This window comes from Leguminivora glycinivorella, chromosome 13 (assembly GCF_023078275.1).
Source record: "Leguminivora glycinivorella isolate SPB_JAAS2020 chromosome 13, LegGlyc_1.1, whole genome shotgun sequence".
NCBI classification, from domain to species: domain Eukaryota; kingdom Metazoa; phylum Arthropoda; class Insecta; order Lepidoptera; family Tortricidae; genus Leguminivora; species Leguminivora glycinivorella.
The window spans coordinates 13,407,618-13,431,118 of NC_062983.1; the positions used below are offsets into that span (position 1 = coordinate 13,407,618).

The 23,501-nt window shown below is 42.9% G+C and overlaps 2 protein-coding genes across 3 annotated transcripts; one reads left to right on the plus strand and one right to left on the minus strand.

Moving 5' to 3' along the window:
* The first annotated feature begins 87 nt into the window (after positions 1–87).
* On the plus strand, positions 88–23,286 carry LOC125232914 (L-threonine ammonia-lyase). 2 transcript variants are annotated; one of them, XM_048138750.1, is made up of 9 exons: positions 88–295; positions 3,085–3,198; positions 3,427–3,497; positions 3,628–3,915; positions 4,332–4,494; positions 4,652–4,807; positions 5,074–5,210; positions 7,204–7,429; positions 21,984–23,286. In XM_048138750.1, the coding sequence occupies exons 1-9, from the start codon at positions 254–256 to the stop codon at positions 22,149–22,151; spliced, it is 1,365 nt and encodes a 454-aa protein (XP_047994707.1). In that variant the 5' UTR covers positions 88–253; the 3' UTR covers positions 22,152–23,286. The 2 variants fall into 2 exon arrangements, with proteins under 2 accessions (XP_047994707.1, XP_047994706.1); XM_048138749.1 differs by lacking the exon at positions 88–295 and adding an exon at positions 2,741–2,885.
* On the minus strand, positions 363–1,351 carry LOC125232917 (DNA-directed RNA polymerase II subunit RPB3). Its single transcript, XM_048138754.1, has one exon. The coding sequence runs from the start codon at positions 1,224–1,226 to the stop codon at positions 399–401; it is 828 nt and encodes a 275-aa protein (XP_047994711.1). The 5' UTR covers positions 1,227–1,351; the 3' UTR covers positions 363–398.
* Positions 23,287–23,501: the final 215 nt, after the last annotated feature.

A 23,501-nucleotide genomic window follows, 5' to 3' on the forward strand; every position in this document is an offset into this window, starting at 1 on the left:
TCTTTGAAAAATAATTTCTCAAATGTAATTTCCATTGTATCAACTCAAGTGAAACAAGAAATGGAAAAACAAATTGATCTTATTTAATTGCTCCCCTTCAATACCAAGCAAGTCAACATTGATTATCATTAAACCAGTTTATGATGATATAATACATAATTAAATGTTTTGGTTGCATAAAAGGACATGCAACAGTTAAGTTAGACATTCACCGATAAAATACTGAAGTGAAAGTGTCAGAACATTGAACATAATGAAGAAATATTTAAGAAGCAGTACACCACCCAAAGATGATGTATGTATTTAAGGAACAGTACAATTCTTACTCATAGTTGTTGACTCTAGGGAAATGAAACATGTAATTAAATTTACTTAATTATTTTAATACTAAAATTATACTAATTAATAGCTAAAGCATCATTCTGTGCCTCTTGTGCTAACTGCATTTGAAGATTCAATAGTTTATTCTTTAACACCACAATACCCATTAAGACAATATTCTCTGGCTTCAATGCTCCCGATGATTCAACATTGTAGAAAAATTTGTTGGGTTTAGCCTCCCAGTTGAACTCGGCTTCATACTGGTCTTCGTCCAGCTCGGTGTGCTCACTCTTAGGCCACTCATCTGGCTTGGGGAACAGGGTGTGTCTCATGATATTGTCTGGGTCATATTCAAAACAGACACCCGCTGTTGGGTTCCATTTTGCATGCTCCTTCCCGAATCCTTTCTTAGCGTATGCTCGTAACTTTAATTCCTGTCCTTTTCGTAACTTTATAATCAGTATTTCATCAGCCTCACCGTAGTCGGCCTGGTCCTCGTCACGGTGGCGTGAAGTCACGGGCACCACGCGCGGGTCGCTGGACTTCAAGTCGGCTGTTGTCACATGTCGCGTTTGGTCATCTGTGCACTTTACGTCTAATGTAAATTCAACACTACACTCTGAACAGAAATCGGCACACATGCAATCTCTGGAGTACCGAATTTTGTCGACAACGTCATCAGATATTAGCGGTATGAGACCCACGCGATGTGCGAGAAACTCATCACTAAGTACAGTGGAGTTAGCTTCTAACTGAACCCAGTCGATAGCCATCGTCGGAGTCTCTGCAATAAATACACGCCGCATACTATTGGCGACACTCAGCTCGGTATCCTCGACAACAAATTTCACATTATCGTCTGTTAGTTCTGTTATATGCACCGATGGCTGGTTGGCGTACGGCATTGTAGTTTATGTTTTAGTCTTATAAAACGTAAATTTGGTAGTTTTTGATTCCAATAATTTAATTGCGAATACAAATTCACAACATAACAGGACAACCAACGATATGAATGGAATGAATGACGAATGACTGTCTGTATTCTCCTGTCATTAATGTCAATCGACAATGCACGCTTGCTGTAGATTCCAGCTTTTTCGCCAAACGTAACAGACGAACTAACCAGACCGCGGTGTACCGTGGTATGATTCCTGTTTGATGGTGAAGAAAATTGTCCGACGTACAATGTTAGAGGCGATGTATATTGCTGCGAACTCGGTTTTATCTTGATTGTATCCTGTATCTAACCCACATCTAACCTTTACCAAAAATATCCTTTACCGAGAGGATGACAGTTGTTACCGTTACCAACTTCCCCACTTCCTAATCTAATCTCTATAAATACTATAATTACTAGAAAGACCGTCATTGAGCAATATCAAGGGCGGCTCACTCCGCGATCCTTTCGCCGCGCTACAAGTACATGCCGGCGGCCGCGAGTTCGCGGCCCGTTCACTGGCGACGACCTTCGCGCGGCGCAATAGAATTCATTGTCGTCTGCACGCGTGCGGTCCGTTTGTTAATGTAGGTAAGAATTTAGAATGGCGGCGTTTTGTGAACATCAAAGGAGTGAGCCTTCTGTACTTGTACTATTATATATTCTGTGGCAATATACTGAATCTATATTACTTTATACATATTACATTACACTTTATGTATTACTTCGCCTGGCTAAAAGCTAAAAGACAAGCTACTAGAGAACGTGGTCCAAACTGGGACCTTTAAGAAAGTGTAGCCCAGCCAATAAATGATGCCAAAGTAGCCAATAAATGATGCGCGCCTGTATCAAAATTCAGAATGCTCAGAGGATTAATGCATGAAAGCCTCTACCGGAATATGGACCCAAACAGTATGTGTAAAAATCTAGTTAATTTAATATTAAGTAAATTGATAAGTTGTTGCAAGGACTAAGACTTAAGTAGGTCAATCAAAGCCCGACGCGCGCGACATTTTGAAAGGAGTAACATTGCCTTTGCAAAAGTATTAGGCGCCATTGGAATATTTATTTTGCATTATGTAGGTAATTATTTGTTTTACAAGCTAATGTTGAAAACCGAGCAGGCAAAATTTTTCACCAAAGCTAACCACAGGCACATTGAATCACGAGCTAAACGTCAAGTTGAATCCTGAGCGTTGCGAGGGTTTCAATCCAAAAAGGTTAAACAAATCTTATCACCGAGCGAAACAAAATGTGTCTTACCAGCGCAAAACAATAGTGACAAAGCTCTACAAACGAGTAAATAAGCCAAACGAAATTCATACATAAAGCAGAGTTGTATTGATAAAATTCAGAATTGTTTTTATAGGAAATTGCGCACCATTGAACCATTAAACCATGTATCAGTTGCATCTGTAAACTATGTTGCTAATCGATAACACAACAATATTAATTGAATTTAAACAATACTTATCACTCTTATCAGTCATTTGTTTCAAAACTTTACAAGCAAGCAGTCAATTTCACTAACGTTAAAGAAAATAATACAAACATGAAACGATACATGTACAGTGATGTTGAGCACCTTGGCGAGGAACTTGACTGTTTACTCCAGTTAAACAAGGAGGTAGACATAATAACTATATAATATTATTAATTTATAAGTGCCTTGGTGTTTCTTCCAGTCACCTTTAACCCTCTAATTAGTATGTCTCGTTGTGATAAGAACGGGCGATTGCGTCCATTCCTTTACTTTAAGCCGATGGATGAGGGCTCTACTAGAATTGTTTAATAGTAAGGTTTACTAAGTGACCATGGTGTTGCAGCCGGTTGAATTCGACCCGATGTGTGACAAGGAGAACCCTCAGAAGATTTCCTTTGAAGATGTATCAGCGGCTGCCTTTAGGATACAAAGTGGGATTGTAAAAACGCCATGCGTGGTGAGTTCGACTTTTACAGTTGCTTAATTATTTAATTCTAGACTTGATGATGTTAGAAACTTTTAGAAAACTGTAATCACGGTCACGGGCGAGTAGTCTTCCATCTCGGGATACCAGTGCACTTTGCACTTCTCTACTGACTAGAACCGCATATTCTGTCCATAATATTGTCCATACCAGCGTCTGTGTCGTAGTACCAAATTTAGTTTTTATTTTTGCGTGTTTCAGAAGTCTCACATGTCCTTAGAATATGGAATGGATATTTACCTTAAAAATGACTTTCTTCAACATACAGGGAGGTATGTAACTTTAATTGAACTTCAATCTTAATAATTACCATTTAGATATTGTACTAAAATTTCAGCTCATAGCGTTTTTTTAATATTTCATATACAACCAAGATTTTATTATTGATTCCTTTTGTATCAGCTTTAAAGAGCGCGGCGCTCGTAACGCATTGGTCCTCCTTCCCCCCGAAGCGAGGCAGCGCGGGGTCATCTCCGCATCACTAGGCAACCACTCGCAAGCCCTGAGCTACCACGCGAACCTTCTGAACATCCCCGCTACGGTGGTCATGCCCAACGTGGCGCCCATCATGAAGATACAGAAGTGCCGCTCTTACGGCGCTAACGTGGTCATACATGGACATGATATGAGGGAGGCGAAACATCAAGCTATGGTGTTGGCTAAGGAGAGGAATCTTACTTATATCAATGGGTATGTGCACCATCTTAACAAAATGCTAGAAAGGTAAAATATTCGATCACTACCAGAATGTCAAAATGGATAAGTGAAAGTAGTGAAACCCTAATAGAGAACTATGCCAATTACTATTCTTAATTAGAGATAATTCAAATAGACAGTATAGAGTCCAATCATAGATACATCGCTCGCATCTACCAACCTATCAGAATAACAATGATCCGATATCATTAGCGTATACTCGTATGTATCAGATATCTATTCTCAAAGCTAACGTTGTCTGTTAATACAACACCCCCATTTGACCATTGTCTTGGGAATAATGCGTATTTAGAACCACGATAACTTCGAGGTCTAATTAATATTGTACTATTGATAACGGATTAAGAATAGAGTTTCTCTTGAGATCGGAATATACCTTGTTTGTTCAGATATGATCATCCACATATTATGGCTGGACAAGGAACCGTGGGCTTGGAGATTGTGGAACAGGTGCCTGACGTCGACGCTGTTTTGGTGCCCGTGGGAGGCGGTGGTCTACTGGCAGGAACAGCTACAGCTATCAAACATCTGAAGCCTCACGTTCTGATTTACGTGAGTAAGACACGACGGTCATTCATCTGAAGACTGACGTTCTATAATCTTTATACTATGACACACCGAGTATAAATTATCATTTTGCTAAGCATGCTGATGCTGATATATTGAAACATAAAAGCGTTAATTAAAAATATGTGATTATTGTTGACAGGGCGTGGAATCGGAAAAATGCGCGAGCATGACCGAGGCGCTAAACAATGGACAACCGGAGTGTGTGAACATTCGCTCGACGCTGGCCGACGGTCTCGCCGTGCCCACTGTCGGTTACAACGCCTACCACACTGCTAAGCCGCTCGTCGACAGAGTGGTAACTATTACTCTTCATCACTCTCATCAAGCACGCACACATTGTACCTAAATGTACATCTATGAATTTTATACCCGTTAATCCAACTAACCAAACACACCCTAGACGCTCGCCTTGTTCACCTGGCTACCTTACATAAATGAGTATAAACATGTTCGCCCGCCCGTCCGGATTCGTTTAACACAGTCGAGGGCCGGCCGTATTCGACTAGGACTCAAAAGCCCACTTGCACGAAATTAATTAAAATTCTTATTTTCGATGGACAGATATCGCTACCCGAAGATTGGATTGCGCGCGCCATCTTACGTCTGGTAGAGCAGGAGAAGTTCGTGGTGGAGGGTGGCGGCGCGGTCGGCATCGCGGCCATCATGGCCGGCCTAGTGCCCGAGCTGGCCGGGAAAAAGTCAGTATACTATGCTTACTTATCATTGACAGATATCGCTGCCTGAAGACTGAATCGCGCGCGCCGTCTTGCTTCTAGTGGAGCAGAAGACGTTCGTGGTAGAGGATGGCGGCGCAGTTGGCATCACGGCCATCATGGCCGGCCTAGTGCCCGAGCTGGCCGGGAAAAAGTCAGTATACTATGCTTACTTATCATTGACAGATATCGCTGCCTGAAGACTGGATCGCGCGCGCCGTCTTGCTTCTAGTGGAGCAGGAGAAGTTCGTGGTGGAGGGTGGCGGCGCGGTCGGCATTGCGGCCATCATGGCCGGTCTAGTGCCCGAGCTGGCCAGGAAAAGGTCAGTATACTAGCTTACTTATCATTGACAGATATCGCTGCCTGAAGACTGGATCGCGCGCGCCGTCTTGCTTCTAGTGGAGCAGGAGATGTTCGTGGTGGAGGGCGGAGGCGCGGTCGGCATCGCGGCCATCATGGCCGGCCTAGTGCCCGAGCTGGCCAGGAAAAGGTCACTATATATACTAGCTTACTTATCATTGACAGATATCGCTGCCTGAAGACTGGATCGCGCGCGCCGTCTTGCTTCTAGTGGAGCAGGAGATGTTCGTGGTGGAGGGTGGCGGCGCGGTCGGCATCGCGGCCATCATGGCCGGCCTAGTGCCCGAGCTGGCCAGGAAAAAGTCAGTATACAATGCTTACTTATCATTGACACTCGCAACGCCACTGTTGAAGATTTTGCCTTGTGATTTTTTCCTCTATGTATTCCTCTCAAATTTGATGAAAAACATTGTGTAACTCAGAAGGTAAGGATATTGAAAACTCGTGTCTATAATTCACTTCAGCTTGCGGCTGTCGCGAATTATAAATGTCATGCGCTCTTTTCTGAACTGATAATACTCGTGCATAAGCACGACATAGTCATTTGCAGTACCAGGGTAGGGTACCTACCTAGCCAACGTCACAATAGCCTAACATAGCCAGTCGTTATCGTAGATAGCAGGCTCTGTCACGCCAATACGGAAGGGCGGTAGAGAGAGCTAGTGAACGATATCAGCGCAAACGATTTTAACGTTGGCTATCCTTGGACTCATGAACGCGTATCGTGATCTCAATAAAAGCGGTACAAGCCGGAACGTTCTCACTAACTTTTGATAAAATGAATCATTTACGAAGTCTTGTAATTATCTTTGAAGGGTGACATTAAGTATCTAAAAGAGATAATGGATTGCAAAAAGCTCAAAGTCCTTGTCATATCGAGAATAATTTATTGCTTATCAGTTTTTTTCATTCTTAAGACAAAAGATTTATTAATTATTATTATATTAATATGTGGGCGACGCTCGGTTCTATTTTATTACATCACGTCTTTAGATAAAAAAAAACTTATAAATACAAAAAAAAAAACTTCATTTCTGGCCGGGATTCGAAACCCTGACACCTGCGATCTGCCTGCTTGAACTTTAGACCGACCTCTTACGACTGAGCTACGCGAAGCCGATGTGCGATCGGCGAAATTAACGAACATACTTTACGCGAATGAAAAACGCATGAAAAACTTTACGTTTACTAATGCGAATGAAAAACGCATTGAAAATTAGCGTTTTCCGGGATTTGTGGGTGTAGGTGAATCCGGTAAAGTTAATCAATAATCACCTAAACAGTTACAATAATACCTAGAGCAAAAAATTAGATAAGTATTAGATACGAGTATATTACATTCTTCATGATGTTTTCGCTACCGAGAACTGCAGGTAGGTACTGTACTGTCCAATAAAAGAAACTTACTACATAATGCAGCCTCTTCTTCTACTTCTAGCGGTATCCCGGCTTTTGCTAGGGTCCGCTTTCATTTTCTCTATTACGTTGGACTGTCCTGAGCGTCCTTTCGAAGCCCGTTAACGTCCATGTACGCTATCACCTCAGCCTGTATATATATTTTCAAATAAGAAAACCTCTACCATCATTCCCTACAACTGCGTTACCTTTTCTCCACAGAGTGGTCTGCATCCTATCCGGGGGTAACATCGACACCACGATCCTCGGTCGGTGCCTGGAGCGAGGCCTGGCGGCGGAGTCCCGTCTCGTCAAGTTCAAGGTCACCGTCAGCGACCGGCCCGGGGGCATCGCTGAGTTGTGCAAGGTCATATCCTCGACTGGCGTCTCTATTAAGGACATTATGCAAGAGAGAGCGTGGGTCTGTGGAGACATCTTTAGTGTGAGAGTGAGTATTGACTTGGTTAGATTTTTTTGTTGAGTTTGCGTAAGGGCTATATTATAAATAAATAACCACTATTGTCAATGAATGCCTATAACTAGTTCTAGTTTGGAATCTTTCGCTAGCTCCGGTATGAATAACGAGTGGTTTTAAACAAGAACTTTGCCCGTTGTAAAACAAAATAACTGCTATTAAAATCGTATTTAAAAACTTATCATTTCGCTCGTGCGACTTATTTATCTTGATGAACTATAGGTTGCGTAAATATTATTGAAGAACTCTTATTAAGTAATGTCAAGTAATATCAATTTGGCAAGTCATCATCATCATCGGCCTCCAAGTCTCTAACAGACTATTCAAGCAGTGTCAGGTAGGGCAACAACGTTTTTCGTGGCTGTGTAAGCCAATACGGGAGCGGGAAACACGACCACAACTCTGTCAGGTGTAGTGTACCCGTGGCGAAGAGGTATCGCAAGCATTGTCGTGGATTGTACGTCCATCAAACACCAATTTGCGCCACTTGTCTCTATCTTCGGCAAGCTCTTCCCATTTGTAGACCGGGATGTTGAAGGCGTGCATGTCTCGCTTGGCGCAATCTTTATGTCGTAGCATTGGCCGGCCGACGCTTCTCTTGGCATCAGCTATGGCACCAAGCAAGACACGCCGCGGCAAACGAGAGGGTTGCATGCGATGCACATGCCCCAGCCAGCGTAAGCGTCTCTGCTTTAGCAGCGCAAAGAGGCTGGGCAGCTGACCAGTCTCAAGCACCCTCTCGTTCGTTACTCTGTCCTTCCAGTGTATGCCCAAAATGTTCCGGATGCAGCGCATGTGGAAAGCGTTAAGACGACGTTCGTGCTTGGAATACGATGTCCAGGTCTCAGCCCCGTACAAGAGTATGCTCAGGATGCACGTCTGATAAACAACCATCTTGGTTTTCCTGGTAAGGTGTTTATTTTGCCATACTCTTGCACTCAGCTTCCCAAACATCGTCGCGGCTTTTCCAATCCGAACATCGATTTCTGCATCCGGTGAGATATTGTTAGTCACTGTCGACCCGAGATAGCAAAACTTGTCTACTGACTCAAGTGGGGCTCCATCCAACAGGATCGTGGGCCTTTCCGCACACCCTTGAGCCAGTACAACAGTTTTTCGGGGATTTACGGGCATGGAGAACAGAGCACATGCACGAGAAAACTTGTCCATAATGGTCTGGAGCTCAGGCTGCGATGTGGCGACGAAGGCTGCGTCTTCGGCAAACAGCAAACTGTCAACGAACAGATCGTCTCGTTTTTGCTTAGACTTTAGTAGTGCCACATTGTAGAGTTTTCCGTTAGCCCTCGTATGAAGATGGATACCCTGTTGGTCGTCGCCAAATGCAGTTTTTAGCAGTAACGAGAAAAATATACCAAACAGGGTAGGCGCCAATACGCAGCCCTGCCGAACACCTCGACGCATAAAGAACGAGTCAGATACGGTACCATCGAACACCACTGCACCTTGCATACCTTCATGAAACGAATACGGAGTAAAGCCCTTCCCTGCTGGGTCGTTCTATCTTTTCGTGCCGATTTGGCGTTTTTTGTGATAACTTTTTTTTTTAAAAGGTATGGTCGTTATTTTGATATTGCGAATGTAGATACACATAGTAACTATGTTTCAGTGAAAGGCACCTTTATAGTCTTTATACTAGTAGCCACTTGCACCAACGAAAATGGAGGGTTAACCCGACGATTAACCCTCCATTTTATATGGAATTTGACAGATGACAGCCCACTAACCCTGAGTTAAGTGGTTGGTGCAAGTGGGCCTAGTTGTACTTTCTAAGAAAAAGTAAGGATTGTAATGAAGGCGTAGATGGAAATGAAAATCCATGGGAAGGTAATGAACCACGTAAGGATGGAAATGAAATTGATTATATTTTCAAAGATGGAGGCTTAAATTAAAACGAGTAAATACCTGTTTTATAATATAATAATCAACTGTTTGATATTTTCCAAATTTTCATGAGCCAAGTTTAGGTACATACTGGACTTGTCCTCGGCTTTCACGAGATTCTCATCATGGGGGATGGTGATGTCAACGAACATGGCCTGGCGTTGCGGTCGATCTATTACCACAATGTCAGGCTTATTGGTTACAATAGTCCTGTCAGTGATAATAGATCGATCCCAATAGAGCGAGCGTGGCATGACCGATTTCGATAACTGGCGCAGTCACTAAGGACGGCAGTATGGTACTTCGCGGTCCACAAGACCGTATTGAAAAGCAAACTGCCGGTGAATAATCCTGGTTACAAGATTATGACTGTACAAGTACTCACCGTTAGCAAGATGAGAACAAAAACCGAGATGATAGATGATATGCCAGAATGACTCTCCGGGACGGCAGCATGCCCGAATAATGTCGACCGTACCGTCCTTCAGGATATATTTCCGGTAGTTGTTCATCGTCATAACTTCGTCCGCAATTGCCTAGTTCAATGATGCGAGCAGGTCTACATCTGGTCCCGTGAGGGCCTTGTAGAACCACCCTTGTAGCGGCTTGCTCTTCCATACCGCCTTGCGGTCCGCAGTACTTAGTACCACAGGTTTGTGGAGATTTTTGGCGTTTAGGAAGCCTCGACTTCCGCACTTCCGTGGGATGTACAATCTCATGAGCATGGCATACCAAGGTAGGTACTTATAGGTTTCTGATTCAGAGATAGATCTGAACGACATTGTCTCAGAAAGGTGTAGATTTTCTGAATTTACTACCTTCCCCCGCTATACATGCATATCCGCACACTTATCGACACCAACACTACTGAGAACTTCTGTGGTTTTCAATAGCACCATCAGATCTTGGGTGTTCGGTGCAAATAGTTTGAGATCCTCCAAGTACAGAAGGTGAGAAATGACTTCACCCTCTCTCTGAAGCTGGCAACCTAGCCCAGAATCCTTCAGCAGAGTGCCGAGAGGATTCAGAGCTTGGCAGAACCACTATGGACTCAAATGTCACCCGGGAATATTCCAGTATGAAGTCCGGTGGGCCAAGGGGGTCATCCCTGTCTCCTGGCTGACGAAGGACTGTGGTCCACTGCTTCATACATGCGGCCAGGACGGATGTTAAAGCTGCATCAAGTTATACAGCTCCAATATCCGTCTCAGCCATGAGTGAGGCACCGAATATGTGCCTTCTTATAGTCAATCCAAGCGGTCGAGATGGCCCTCTTGTTCCGCTGAACTTGTTGGCAGATGGTCATGACCAAAGACATTTTGAGCGGAAGCCAAAATATTGTTAGAGGTAATGTGCGCGCTAATGTTTGCTCTCAAGAGCTTGTATAGTGTAGGCATTAGGCAAGCATGTAATGGGTCTATAGTTTCTTTTTCTTCCGTGGTACTACCGGACTTATAGAGCAGGAAGGTAACACCAGTTGGAACCAATATCGAGAGCTTGTTGAAATGGCGTTGCCAGCCAGAAGTTCCGCGGAGAGGAAGAAGCGGAGTCCGCACGAGCAGCGAGAGCTGCCTAGCGAAGCCGATCAAGTGTGGCGTCATCCAGCCGCTTTGACTGCTGAATGACGCGCACCTGATCCGATAGCCGTTAGTCCGACACGGTGGTGGATGGCTCAAGTGCCTGAAACAGACGTAGCATTCTGAAACGGTACGCGGGTAGCCTGGCTCCCCCCTCTGTAGCCCCATTATTGTCATTTCCTTCCAAACTGATTCATTCCCTTCCACGCAAAATTGGAAGGAAATGGACGGAAATGAATTGGAGCGGAATGAAGTTTTAACGTTTATTTCAAATATCTTCGCCGTCTCTCGGACTTCAAGGCCACCAAGCAAGCCAAATGAAGACATACCCAAATGATAATAAATAAACTTGACAAGCAATTTCTTTCATTACATAATGTCAAAATAATAACCAGATGGTAATGAGTACTTACCCAGGACGAAACCGGATTTTGATGAGGAGAATCGAAATTGTTGGTAAACCATTAACGTGCGTCCTTCCCCATTGACTAATCGTAGCAGGCTGAGGCGGCAAAGACACGCGGGGATCACGGGTGTTTGTAAATAAAGGCGCGTTCTAACTCAATGAGTCTGACAATTTTTTCGACTGGAAATGAAATTGCGCGCGTGACAAAATTAAAAAGTGTGTGGCGACAGGCGTATTAAATATATTGTTAATAAATAATAAATATTTGAACAATAATATGTTTTAAAATGCTGTTACGCTTCGCGCGACGCAAGCGCGGCGTTAAGGTACTGCCTTATCGCTCGGGCCGCTCCGCCGCAGATCGGCGGGCGAGCGCGCTTTCGTGCGCGCTCGGAAATCCCAGCCAGTCGGCAATTTATCACTCTCGAGGCTGGACGCATGCGCTCGCGCCGCCCGAGCTAACGGTTAATGCTTACGCGCCGACTCGCTTGCATTATAATATTCGGTTTGCTTGTGCGCCGCTTAATGCTTTAAGCTTACGCTTTTTATGTGTGCTTTCTTTATGTACTTTTCCTATCTTCTGTGCTATTTCTGACTTCCTCTTTTTCTATACTGTGCTGTGCTTTGTACTCTTATTTTCTCTACTTGTGCTTGTGACTCTTGTGTGCCGTTATTTGACAATACAACTTATTAATGTGGAAACTAGCTTGTTTTACTTATCTCGCTAGGCTAGTTCACCACATAATTTGGTGACCCCGACGTGATGACCTCTGTTGAATTGGACGGTTGTGTAACGGACGTTTTAAGATTTTACCGTATAACGGACATTTTTAAATTTTGCCGTGTAACGGTTATTTTTCAATTTTAATTTATAACGAACGTTTGAGTTTTAAATTTTAACAGACATTTTTATCGTTTTATCTTTTAACAAGCATTTAGTATTGAGAACAGTTTTAAGTTTTTATAGACGTTTTACAATTTTAAATATCAAAATGTCTGATACCGAGGTTGAGACACCTAGGAGACCGGTGCAGGCCCCTGGGGTGGGGGCCGGCGCTGGTGAAGCAGCAGTGAGTCACATTAGCGTAAAACCGCCGCCGTTTTATCCGGATAAGCCGACTATGTGGTTCGCGCAGCTCGACGGCCAGTTTAATTTGACGAAGATTACGAGCGACAGTACCAAGTTTTATCACGCCATATCGGTTTTGGAATACAAGTACGCGGTAGAGGTGGAGGATATTATTACCAACCCGCCGGCGAGTGATAAATATGGTACACTTAGAAGAGAGCTCATAGCTCGGTTGTCGAGTTCTAAGCAGGAGCGTTTGAAACAATTGATGTCGAAAGAGGAGCTCGGCGACAGGAAGCCGAGCCAGTTCCTGCGGCATATCCGGAGTTTAGCGGGTGCGGATTATCCGGATGACTTTATCCGGCACTTGTGGATGAGCCGGTTACCGACGGTGCTACAGAGTATTGTCGCTTATCAGGACAACTTGCCCTTGGATACGGTAGCCCAGATGGCGGACAAGGTGCATGAGGTTACACCGCCGGGACCCGGTTATCAGGTGGCTGCGGCTTCAGCATCTAGCGTTCCAGTTTCTGTAATCGACCAGTTGCACCAGAAAATCGACGCGTTGACGTCGAGGCTTGACGCGATGTCCACCTCCCGGGGCCGTCAAGGTCCGCCCCGGTCGAGGTCCCGCGGCAAGCCACGGAACCGTTCCCGGAGCCGTTCGCGGGCGGGCAAGCCTAGCGGCGACGGCCAGCGCCTATGCTGGTACCACTACAAATACGCGGATAAAGCAGATAAGTGCCTTTCCCCTGTGCGTACTCAAAAACTAGTTAGTCGGTCGCTCGTAGCGACCAGTGAAGGTGTTCCAGTGTCGAAGCGTTTATTTGTTACTGACGCAAAGTCGAAAGTGCAGTTTTTGGTGGACACCGGGTCCGATTTATGTGTTTACCCGGTTAGTTTTTTGCGTGCGCATCGTCGTCATTTACAAAAGACTGATTATGAACTGTATGCTGCTAATAACACTGCTATTAGTACTTATGGCTGGCTAACTTTAGCGCTTGATTTTAATTTACGCCGAATGTTTTGTTGGCGTTTTGTCATTGCTGATGTGAGCAAACCTATTATCGGAGTGGATTTTCTCTCGTTTTATAGTTTGCTTGTCGATGTTCGCTATGCTCGTCTAGTCGATGGAATAACTTTGCTCTCATCAGCCGCTGTAGATGCTTCAGCTTGCGAGTGCGCGCAAATCAAGGTCATTACTGGCAATGTGCCATTTCATGCCCTGCTTGAGGAATACCCGGACATTATTAGGCCTGCCGGTAATCCTCAAGAGCGTAAATGTAAACACCAGACGCAGCACTTTATTAAGACTACGCCAGGTGCGCCTGTGTTTTCAAGGCCACGGCGTTTGGCACCGGATCGCCTCAAAATTGCGAAACGGGAATTTGAGGATATGGTACGCTCGGGTATTGCGCGACGATCGAAGAGTCCTTGGTCGTCTCCGTTGCACTTGGTACCTAAAAAGGACAATGGCTGGCGTCCTTGTGGCGATTATCGCGCTCTTAACGCACGGACTGTTCCAGATAGGTACCCAGTGCGGCATATCGCTGATTTCTCGCATAACCTTTTTAAATGCAAGGTTTTTAGCAAGTTAGATTTAGTGCGCGCGTACAATCAGATTCCCGTTGCGCCTGAGGACGTTCCAAAGACGGCGATCACGACTCCCTTTGGACTTTTTGAATTCCCATTTATGAGTTTTGGTTTGCGCAACGCAGCACAAACATTTCAGCGGTTTATGGATGAAGTCCTTAGGGGTCTTGATTTCTGTTTTCCGTTCATCGATGACGTTTTAGTAGCCTCCGCTGATGACACTGAACATGTAGCTCATTTGAGAGCCGTTTTTGAGCGTTTCAATGAGCACGGTATTTTGTTAAACGCTAACAAATGTGTATTTGCGGTACCTGAAGTAGAGTTTTTAGGCTACCTGGTTTCGTCGGAGGGTACTAAGCCTATAGGAGCTAGGGTTAAGGCTATCCAGGACTTTCCTAGACCTAAGACGATTAAGGATCTGAGGCGTTTTCTAGGTGCGCTTAATTTCTACAGGCGGTTTATTACTGGCGCTGCTAAATTACAGGCTCCTCTCCATGCACTGTTAAGTGGTCCAGGGGTGAAGAGCAACAGCCCAGTTGTCTGGACTCCGGAGGCAGGGGAGGCATTCGATGCTTGCAAGTCAAGCATCGCTAATGCCGCTCTCCTGGCTCATCCAGACCCTTCCGCTCCTTTAGCGGTAGTAACAGATGCCTCAGATTTCGCGATTGGTTCCGTGATACAGCAGCAGGTCGAGGGTCATTGGCAACCGTTGGGATTCTTCTCTCGCAAATTGACACCTGCTCAGACGAGGTATTATAGCGCTTACGATCGCGAACTTTTAGCTATTTATGAGTCAGTGAAGTATTTTAGGCACATGATCGAATTGAAGCCATTTTTTATACTCACTGATCATAAACCTATAGTCTCTGCTTTTAAAAAGTCCCTCGATTCGTGTTCTCCGCGGAAATTCCGGTATCTAGATTTTATATCCCAATTTACGTCAGATATCAGGCATATATCGGGCGAGGAGAATGTTGTCGCGGACTCACTATCTCGGATTGATGCCATCACAGACGGGCTAGATTTGAAAGCTTTAGCTTTATCGCAAGCTACAGATACTGAGCTTCGTAGTTTACTTAGTGACGGTTCATCTCTGGATTTGCAGAAAAAATCATTTGGATCTGACAAGCTGTTCTGTGATGTATCCCGGCCGATTCCACGTCCTTTCGTTACATCTGAGTTTCGGAAGCAAGTATTCGACGCTGTTCACGGACTCAGTCACCCTAGCGCTAGGAACACTATCAAATTAGTGACTGAGCGATATGTGTGGCCTGGAATTAAAAAAGATTGTAGGATGTGGGCGCGTGCATGCATTCCATGCCAGCGGTCTAAAGTTTCACGCCACGTGCACGCCCCGGTGCATGATTTCAAACCCCCCACTGGTAGGTTCTCGCATGTTCACGTCGACCTGGTTGGCCCTTTGCCTGTGTCGAATGGGTACAGATACTGTCTCACTGCTGTAGATAGGTTTACTCGTTGGCCTGAGGCAGTTCCTTTGTACGACATTACGGCGGAAAGTGTTGCGAAGGCCTTCATTTCGACGTGGGTAGCGCGTTTTGGTTGCCCGCAGAATATTACTACGGATCGAGGCAGGCAATTCGACTCCAATTTGTTCCGTCAGATAGCAACCATGACTGGATCGCGTCACTTGCAGACTACTGCGTATCATCCAGCAGCGAATGGGCTCGTGGAAAGGTTCCACCGTCATTTTAAGGCTGCCATAATGTGCCACGCAGATGAATGCTGGACTGAAACCCTTCCACTAGTGCTTTTGGGTATCCGTAGTGCATGGAAGGAAGACTTGTCTGCTTCGACCGCCGAGTTAGTTTACGGCGAGCCGCTAAGACTTCCCAGCGATTTGTTGCAACCGACGCCTGACCAGCTGACGGACTACACCGACTTCTTGTCGCGTTTGCGCCAACATATGAAAAAGTTGCAACCAACAAGAGTCGCTCGTCATGGTTCTGGCAAAGTTTTTATTTTTAAGGATTTGGCAACTGCAACTCACGTCTTTGTGAGACAAGATTTTGTTCGTAGGTCGCTACAGCCACCGTATGCTGGCCCCTACAGGGTAGTTGATAGGTCGGATAAATATTTTAGAGTTGACATCGCCGGTAGGGAAGTTTCTATTTCCGTCGATAGGTTAAAACCTGCCTACATCTTGTCGGAATCGACTGGCCCTACCAAAACGTCATCGACCGTGCCGCCCAGCTCAGTTGTCGTTCCTTCAGAACCTAAAGTGTCTCGCTCTGGTCGCCATATACGTTTCCCCGACTATTATCGACCTTAGGTTGTCGACCGTAAGGTCTCGGGGGGGCTGATGTGGCGACAGGCGTATTAAATATATTGTTAATAAATAATAAATATTTGAACAATAATATGTTTTAAAATGCTGTTACGCTTCGCGCGACGCAAGCGCGGCGTTAAGGTACTGCCTTATCGCTCGGGCCGCTCCGCCGCAGATCGGCGGGCGAGCGCGCTTTCGTGCGCGCTCGGAAATCCCAGCCAGTCGGCAATTTATCACTCTCGAGGCTGGACGCATGCGCTCGCGCCGCCCGAGCTAACGGTTAATGCTTACGCGCCGACTCGCTTGCATTATAATATTCGGTTTGCTTGTGCGCCGCTTAATGCTTTAAGCTTACGCTTTTTATGTGTGCTTTCTTTATGTACTTTTCCTATCTTCTGTGCTATTTCTGACTTCCTCTTTTTCTATACTGTGCTGTGCTTTGTACTCTTATTTTCTCTACTTGTGCTTGTGACTCTTGTGTGCCGTTATTTGACAATACAACTTATTAATGTGGAAACTAGCTTGTTTTACTTATCTCGCTAGGCTAGTTCACCACAAGTGCGTTCTCTCTATCAAAGATGCACGCTAGCTAAGCGGAATATGCACTTATATAGTATCAGTTATATACTTACTTATAATCAATAAAGAAAAGTAAGAAAACTGGGGGTTTGTCTGTAAATTATGGGAGTTTTGTAATTTTGAACTTCATGGTACGCCATTTTTGGTAAGAGGGAAATGAAGTTTTCGCATGTTTTTTATTTTTATAAAAAAAGTATTGGAGTTAGCAAATTTCTAACATGCTCGCCTTATGTTTAAAACTTGAAATACAACTTTTAAAAATAACCACTTGTGCATTAGAGTCATTTTAACACTTGATCCGAGCTCAAACACCAAATCGGCACGAAAAGATAGAACGACCCTGCTGACGGTATCGAAGGCCTTATTCAAGTCAACGAACGCAAACAACAAGGGGTGTTTTCTGCTCTCTACACTTCTCTTGAATTTGCCGAAGTGTAAAGATCATATCTGTTGTGGAACGCTGGGCACGGAACCCACACAGATAGAAAAGATATTTTAATTTAAGACGGAAAACTCTCTCAAACACTGTTATTTAAAAGGAATAATATAATTCTTCATCTAATAACATGGTCTTAACCTAAAGGGATATTCCTTTTTCAAAGAAGAATCAAAATTGTTCAGTCGTAACTTTATATACATTTGGTACAAATAGGACAGATTTGAATCAAAGAAGTATTTATTTGCAACAAAATATTACACCGTTTTAGTATGAATATGCTAGTTCTTAAAAAACGTCTTTGGTTCAAGCACAGTATAAGGATATATCAGTAGTTAATCTCCGGCAGCGGCGGCGCGGTCGTTACTACTGCGCAAGGTCACGCAGGGTTGTACAACGTTACTATAATCGACTTCGTACAATGTAAGTTGTTGTAAATCTAATAGGTACTATTAACTGTAAGTAGGTTTTAGTATAACAATACCACGTCATGACACCACATTAGTCAGTATTGAAGACACAAAAAATCATTATAAATATATTACTCTCATACGCGCAATAGTAGATTGTGTAACAATAATTGCAAAAGCGTTAATTTAAGTGTTCATTTTATATGTTTTCTCTAGAATACACCCAATCCATCACAATAAAAAAAAGATTCGTTTGAACTAGAAACGTAGGTACCTACTGTCCTACTCGTATTAGTAACTGTGTATGGCGCTATGCTAGTACCAACGCTCTTTCTACCTTTTTATCTAATAAAGATTCAAGTACGTATTTCTTTCTTAAATACTGACGAAATCATATTTACATAAAATGTTTGAATAGATGTTTGCACAATATTTAAGTAGGTACCAAACTTTCGAGCTAGATAGATCGCAGCATCTACCTAAATGTCGTTACAGATAAATCCTTATTGATTTTAATGTGTCATTCTAGCTTTAAATCTCACTTTTACGCCATTTACGTAAGCAATAATGTACCTAACACTGCAAATATATAACAACCACTTACTTTTCTGGGTGTCTAGGAATTCTAAAGAATGACATTTCCGCATTTTGAGAACTTTCCATACACCCATAAACACTACAGTAACGAAAATATGTCTTCGGTGCTGACGTCATTTTCTCCCGAACTCAACACGTCAACACAGCGCGCAAACGCGGCCCCGACTGTCCAGCCCAATAATCACCAGTTTCGCATGTTTTCGCCGCATGCGAGGGGAGGGAGGGGGACACACCGCGCGGCGTGAAGTTTGTAAGAAGAGTTATTACTGGTTTTATACTGTGGTTCAAGTAACCTTTATCAAAGCAAAAATAAAAACCTGTTAAAAGAAGATTCACCACAATTTAACTACAAGAATTCTGCGTTTTTAATAGGAAATCATAATTTCTTAATTTAACTTTTACGTTCTACAGTCAAGACATAAAAGTTTAAATAAAAAAAATACACGGTTTTACGTCAAGATTTAGTTCAATCTTGGCTTGATTTTAATAGTTCTTGATTTGATGCTTTGCAACTCCATTCAAAGTTCCAGAATAACTTAAAACAAAAATAAACACGGATTTATGTCAAGATTTATTAAGTTCTTGGCTTTGTGTCACAAATTCTTGATTTAATGTCTACAAGCTCCATTTGAGAATCAACAAGTTCAAATCAAAAAATATCAAGGTTTTACTTCAAGATTTAGAACAATCTTGGCTTGATTATAATAATTCTTGGTTTGATGCTTATAGACTTCATTCATAATTCGAGCAGGTTTTAAATAAAAAATCAACACGGACTTAGGTCAAGATTTATTACATTCTTGGCTTCATATCACAAATTCTTGATTTAATGCCTACAAGTTCCATTTGAGAATCAACACGTTTAGATCGAAAAATAATAAAGTTTTGCTTCAAGATTTAGTTCGCGCGCCGAGCGGCGACACCGGTTTAGTTACCAAAAAACCCGCTAGATGGCGCTGACCCCAGCCCATAGAATTCGTACATCACGGTGTTAAGATTTTTCCCGATTTAGTTAGGCTCGCCGGTTGGAACTTGATATATATCGAATCATAGGAATACAAATTCCGACATAATAGCCCCCTGCTTCCCTCTGGGAACTACGCGCTATTATTGAGGACTATCCTAAACGTGCTTCCGCTCCAGTTCTCTCTCTCTCTAACTGGCTGGGGAACTCGTCTTCGTTCTGAGTTATAAGCTTGTAACGTACGGGTTATTGAACATAATACACACCTCTCACGTCATTTCGGCTTTCCCTTCTCTCCCCGCGCGCACCCCCGCTACAAACATTATTTACTCAATCTAAGAAATATAAAATTTCATTTCAAGAAATTATATATTTTAAATGAAATAAGATAAATTACATCCAAGAAGTAAGTATATTTGGTTTAAGATACTTACTGTTTCACCCCAAGAAACATTAAATCTAACTTCAAACATGTAAATCTTCATCTAATACCGTCAGAACTTTTAAAATGAAAAATGTATATATTTGGTGTAAGTAACTAATTGTTTCACCCCAAGAAACATTAACTTTTACTTTAATTATGCATAACTCTTAACCGAAAACCGTCATAACTCTTAATACAACAATTTTATTACTTAGAACCAAGAAATATTATACTTGTTTTTAAGAACTTGCTGATTTGCTTCTGAGTAATAATTATCACTGAACAAAACGTTTACGCTCTTGGAATAAATGATTAAGTTTTAAAAAAAGATTGTTTTGCTAATCATGTTAAGATATAAAATGGTTAGTGCAAGTAATAAACATCGAGACATTTTATGTTTTATATCAAGTAATTAAAATCTTCCTGATATGGGAAACTGGATATCTCTTGGTTCAAGTAGGTTTCTTTGGTTGAAGAGATATTTTCTATCTGTGCACACTGGCTTTCGGGATATACGCGATCGGCAAGGTGCTGTAGCCTTGAAAGCACTACCCGACCAAATAGCTTGCCCACGATGCTAAGGAGGGAAATGCCACGGTAATTGTTACAGTCACCGCGATCTCCCTTTCCTTTGTACAACGTGACGATGTTAGCATCGCGCATATCCTGTGGGAATACTCCGTCCTCCCAACATTTCAACAACAGACTATGCAGAATTGGGCCCACACACTCGAGTTTTATGGTGTCGGCTTGCGTACCATCACTGCCAGGACTCTTTCCGCGTTTAAGCTGCTTTACAGCTTTGTGAAATTCCTCTATAGAAGGTGGAGCATCTAGTTCGACCCAAGTTGCTAAATTTGGCGTGTGTACTAAGGCCTCTGAGTCAATAGCAACTGGGTGTGAATAGAGGTTGGTGTAATGTTCCACCCATCGTCCGAGTTGACGGCAGCTATCAGTAATGATAGTACCGTCCACTTCCTTAAGAGGGGCTGTCTTTTTAGGCACTGGACCCAGAAACTTCTTGATACCCGAGTAAAGACCGCTAAAATTACCGACGTCAACGCACTTTTGAATATTTGTCCACACGTTCGTCCAGTACACATTCGCAAAGTGTCGTGCATTTCGCTGGAGAGTTGACGTGGCGTTCTTAAGGTCCTCCCGTGTTTCAAGTGTGGGGTTCATGCGGTGCTTCAGTGCAGCTTCACGCTTGGAGTCAAGGAGAGGTTTTAAATGCTCTGAGTATTCGGCGAACCAATCCTGTGGCCAAACTGTATTGGTGAGCATGGTATCGGTAAACAAAACGAAAATGGTCAGCGTCTGCTAGAGTTTTGTTCTAGAAACCTATTGTGGGTCACCAATACTTATCTCGCAAAGTTTCATGGAAACACCCTCGTTCAGGCCATTGGCATCAGCTAGATTTGATCCTCTCCAGAAAGAAAGACCTACGTGAAACCTCCACACCAGAACCTTTCACAGTGCGGAATGCGACACCGATCACTCCTTAGTGATGGCGCGCGTTGCCTTCTCCCAAAAGAAAATCCATTCGTCCAGACCTCCTGGTAAAAAGAGAGTCAATATTCTGAATACTAAGAATGACGAGATGGTCAGTGAATTTGGTGAGTTGACAAAAAGCGTGCTATCAACCTGGGATGAGAATGCACAAAAAGACGACATGTGGAGGAGTGTCAAAGCGCTGCTGACAGACACTGCAGCCTGCTCAGTTTTCGGCTACCAGGAAACTTGGCAATAAGTGATACATAGTTATCTGATGTAGGTACATATTAATGAAAGTTATTTTGTTTACTGTACTTAACAGAGATTAACATTAGTGATTATAGACAATTACAATGTTGCCGCGTGTACAGAAGGTACAAGGGGCGCAAAAAAACAAAATGTAAAAAAAAACAGATAGATAATTAGATTTTTTTTTCTGTGAAAAAGTTAAGGCGCCAAAATTATATCTCGCTCTACCCTGATTGAGTTCTCGGGCCGGTACTGAATGTATAAAGGCCTATTACATATTACAAGCTATTATCCATTTGAAAAACTTCTTTATTTATCAACTACCTACTGTACTGATAATGCATTTTTTTAAACTTTAAGATATATGAATTCAAATATCTAAAATAAATAAACTTAGAAGTGCAAAATACCTAAACATGTATAAACATTAAAACCTCCAACCGACCGATACAGTAAAATTACTAAAAACAGCAAATACGTAGACCCGTAATGTGAAACCAGAGACTGCTAATTAATACCTACAACTTTTTTAAATTCCAGGTAAAAGTAGTTTGCGAGACCCGAGGCCCCGAGCACACGGACCAGCTCCGGAGTCTCATCGCTCGCACCTACCGCGAGTGGGTGTTCACGCGGGAGACTGGTGACAGTAGCGACTACTGCCACACGCCGCTTAAGAACTACGACTCTCTAGACAACGTCTCGCAGTAACATCTTTGCCACATTTATTTTTAGTTTAGAGAAGAATAAGTGAGCATTAAACTGATTACACCCATACGTAGCGCAGTCTCATCGCTCGTTTCTACCGCGAGTGGGTGTTCAGTGTTCACCCGGGAGACTGGCGACAGTAGCGACTACTGCCACACGCCGCTCAAGAACACGACTACGACTCTCTAGAAAACGTCTCGCACTAACATCTATGCCACATTTTTTTAGTTTAGAGAAAAATAAGAGAGCATTCAACAAGAGATTACACTCATACGTTGAGCAGTCTCATCGCTCATCGCTCGTTTCTACCGCGAGTTCAGTGACTACTGCCATACGCCGCTCAAGAACTACGACTCTCTAGACAACGTCTCGCGAGAATAAAAGAATAAAATAAGAGAACATTAAACTGATTACACCCATACGTTGCCATTTTATAAATTTAACTTCCCTTTAGTTTTCGTGAAACTTTCGTGAATTTTCAAGAAATTGAAGATGTTTTTGGAAAATTTCCGCAACTTGCACATCACTATTCGATACCAATTCGTCAGCTGTAAAAAAAAACGCTAAAATAGTAAATCATGGTACGATTCGAACTCTAAGATAATATTGGATGTACTTAATCACAGATTTAAGAAAAACTAGAAAAAGGGTAGTATTTTTTGCTCTGAGGATGTAATATTCAATCTTAGATACGACACGGAAATGTCAGTGTCAGAAAAAAGACTTTTGTTTGAAGAAACGTCCTTTTTTGATCGCAGAGTATCTCACTCAAATCATATAAGCATTGTTCGAATACGGTAGAAGGTAAGTGTAATTTTTTGATGCGCAGGAGTGCTACAACCGCTACGAGTGCTACGCCGCGCGCCGTAGCCCGTAGCCGTCTTGTTCTCATAAAGTCAAATTAAAACAAAACGTCTTTTGAAGAATTATGACAATTGACAGCAGGGTATGGATGGGGATGTGTTATCATGTTTTGCGCACTGAAAGGTATACAATATACATTTTATTAAGTCAATTAATATTAGTCTTAAGCATAATTATTTTTTAAACTTAAGTTAAATAATTTTCTGCTATCATGTTATTCCTGTTCATTAATATCTGTGATATACGATCAAATAAAGTGTTAAAATGTTCAGAATTCGTATTTATTATTTATTCAGTGATTTTATGATATCAATCCGAGCTGACCTCTTCACCACATCGGCATACCGATATTACCGATACGAATACGACGGTTCTCTATTAGGCTGCGGTAACTGCTTGCCATCAGCACGGTTAAGTTAACACATGATTGCCCGCGAGAGTATGTCGCCGCGAGATAGATCACGTCTTCTTCTTCTTATTGTATTAATG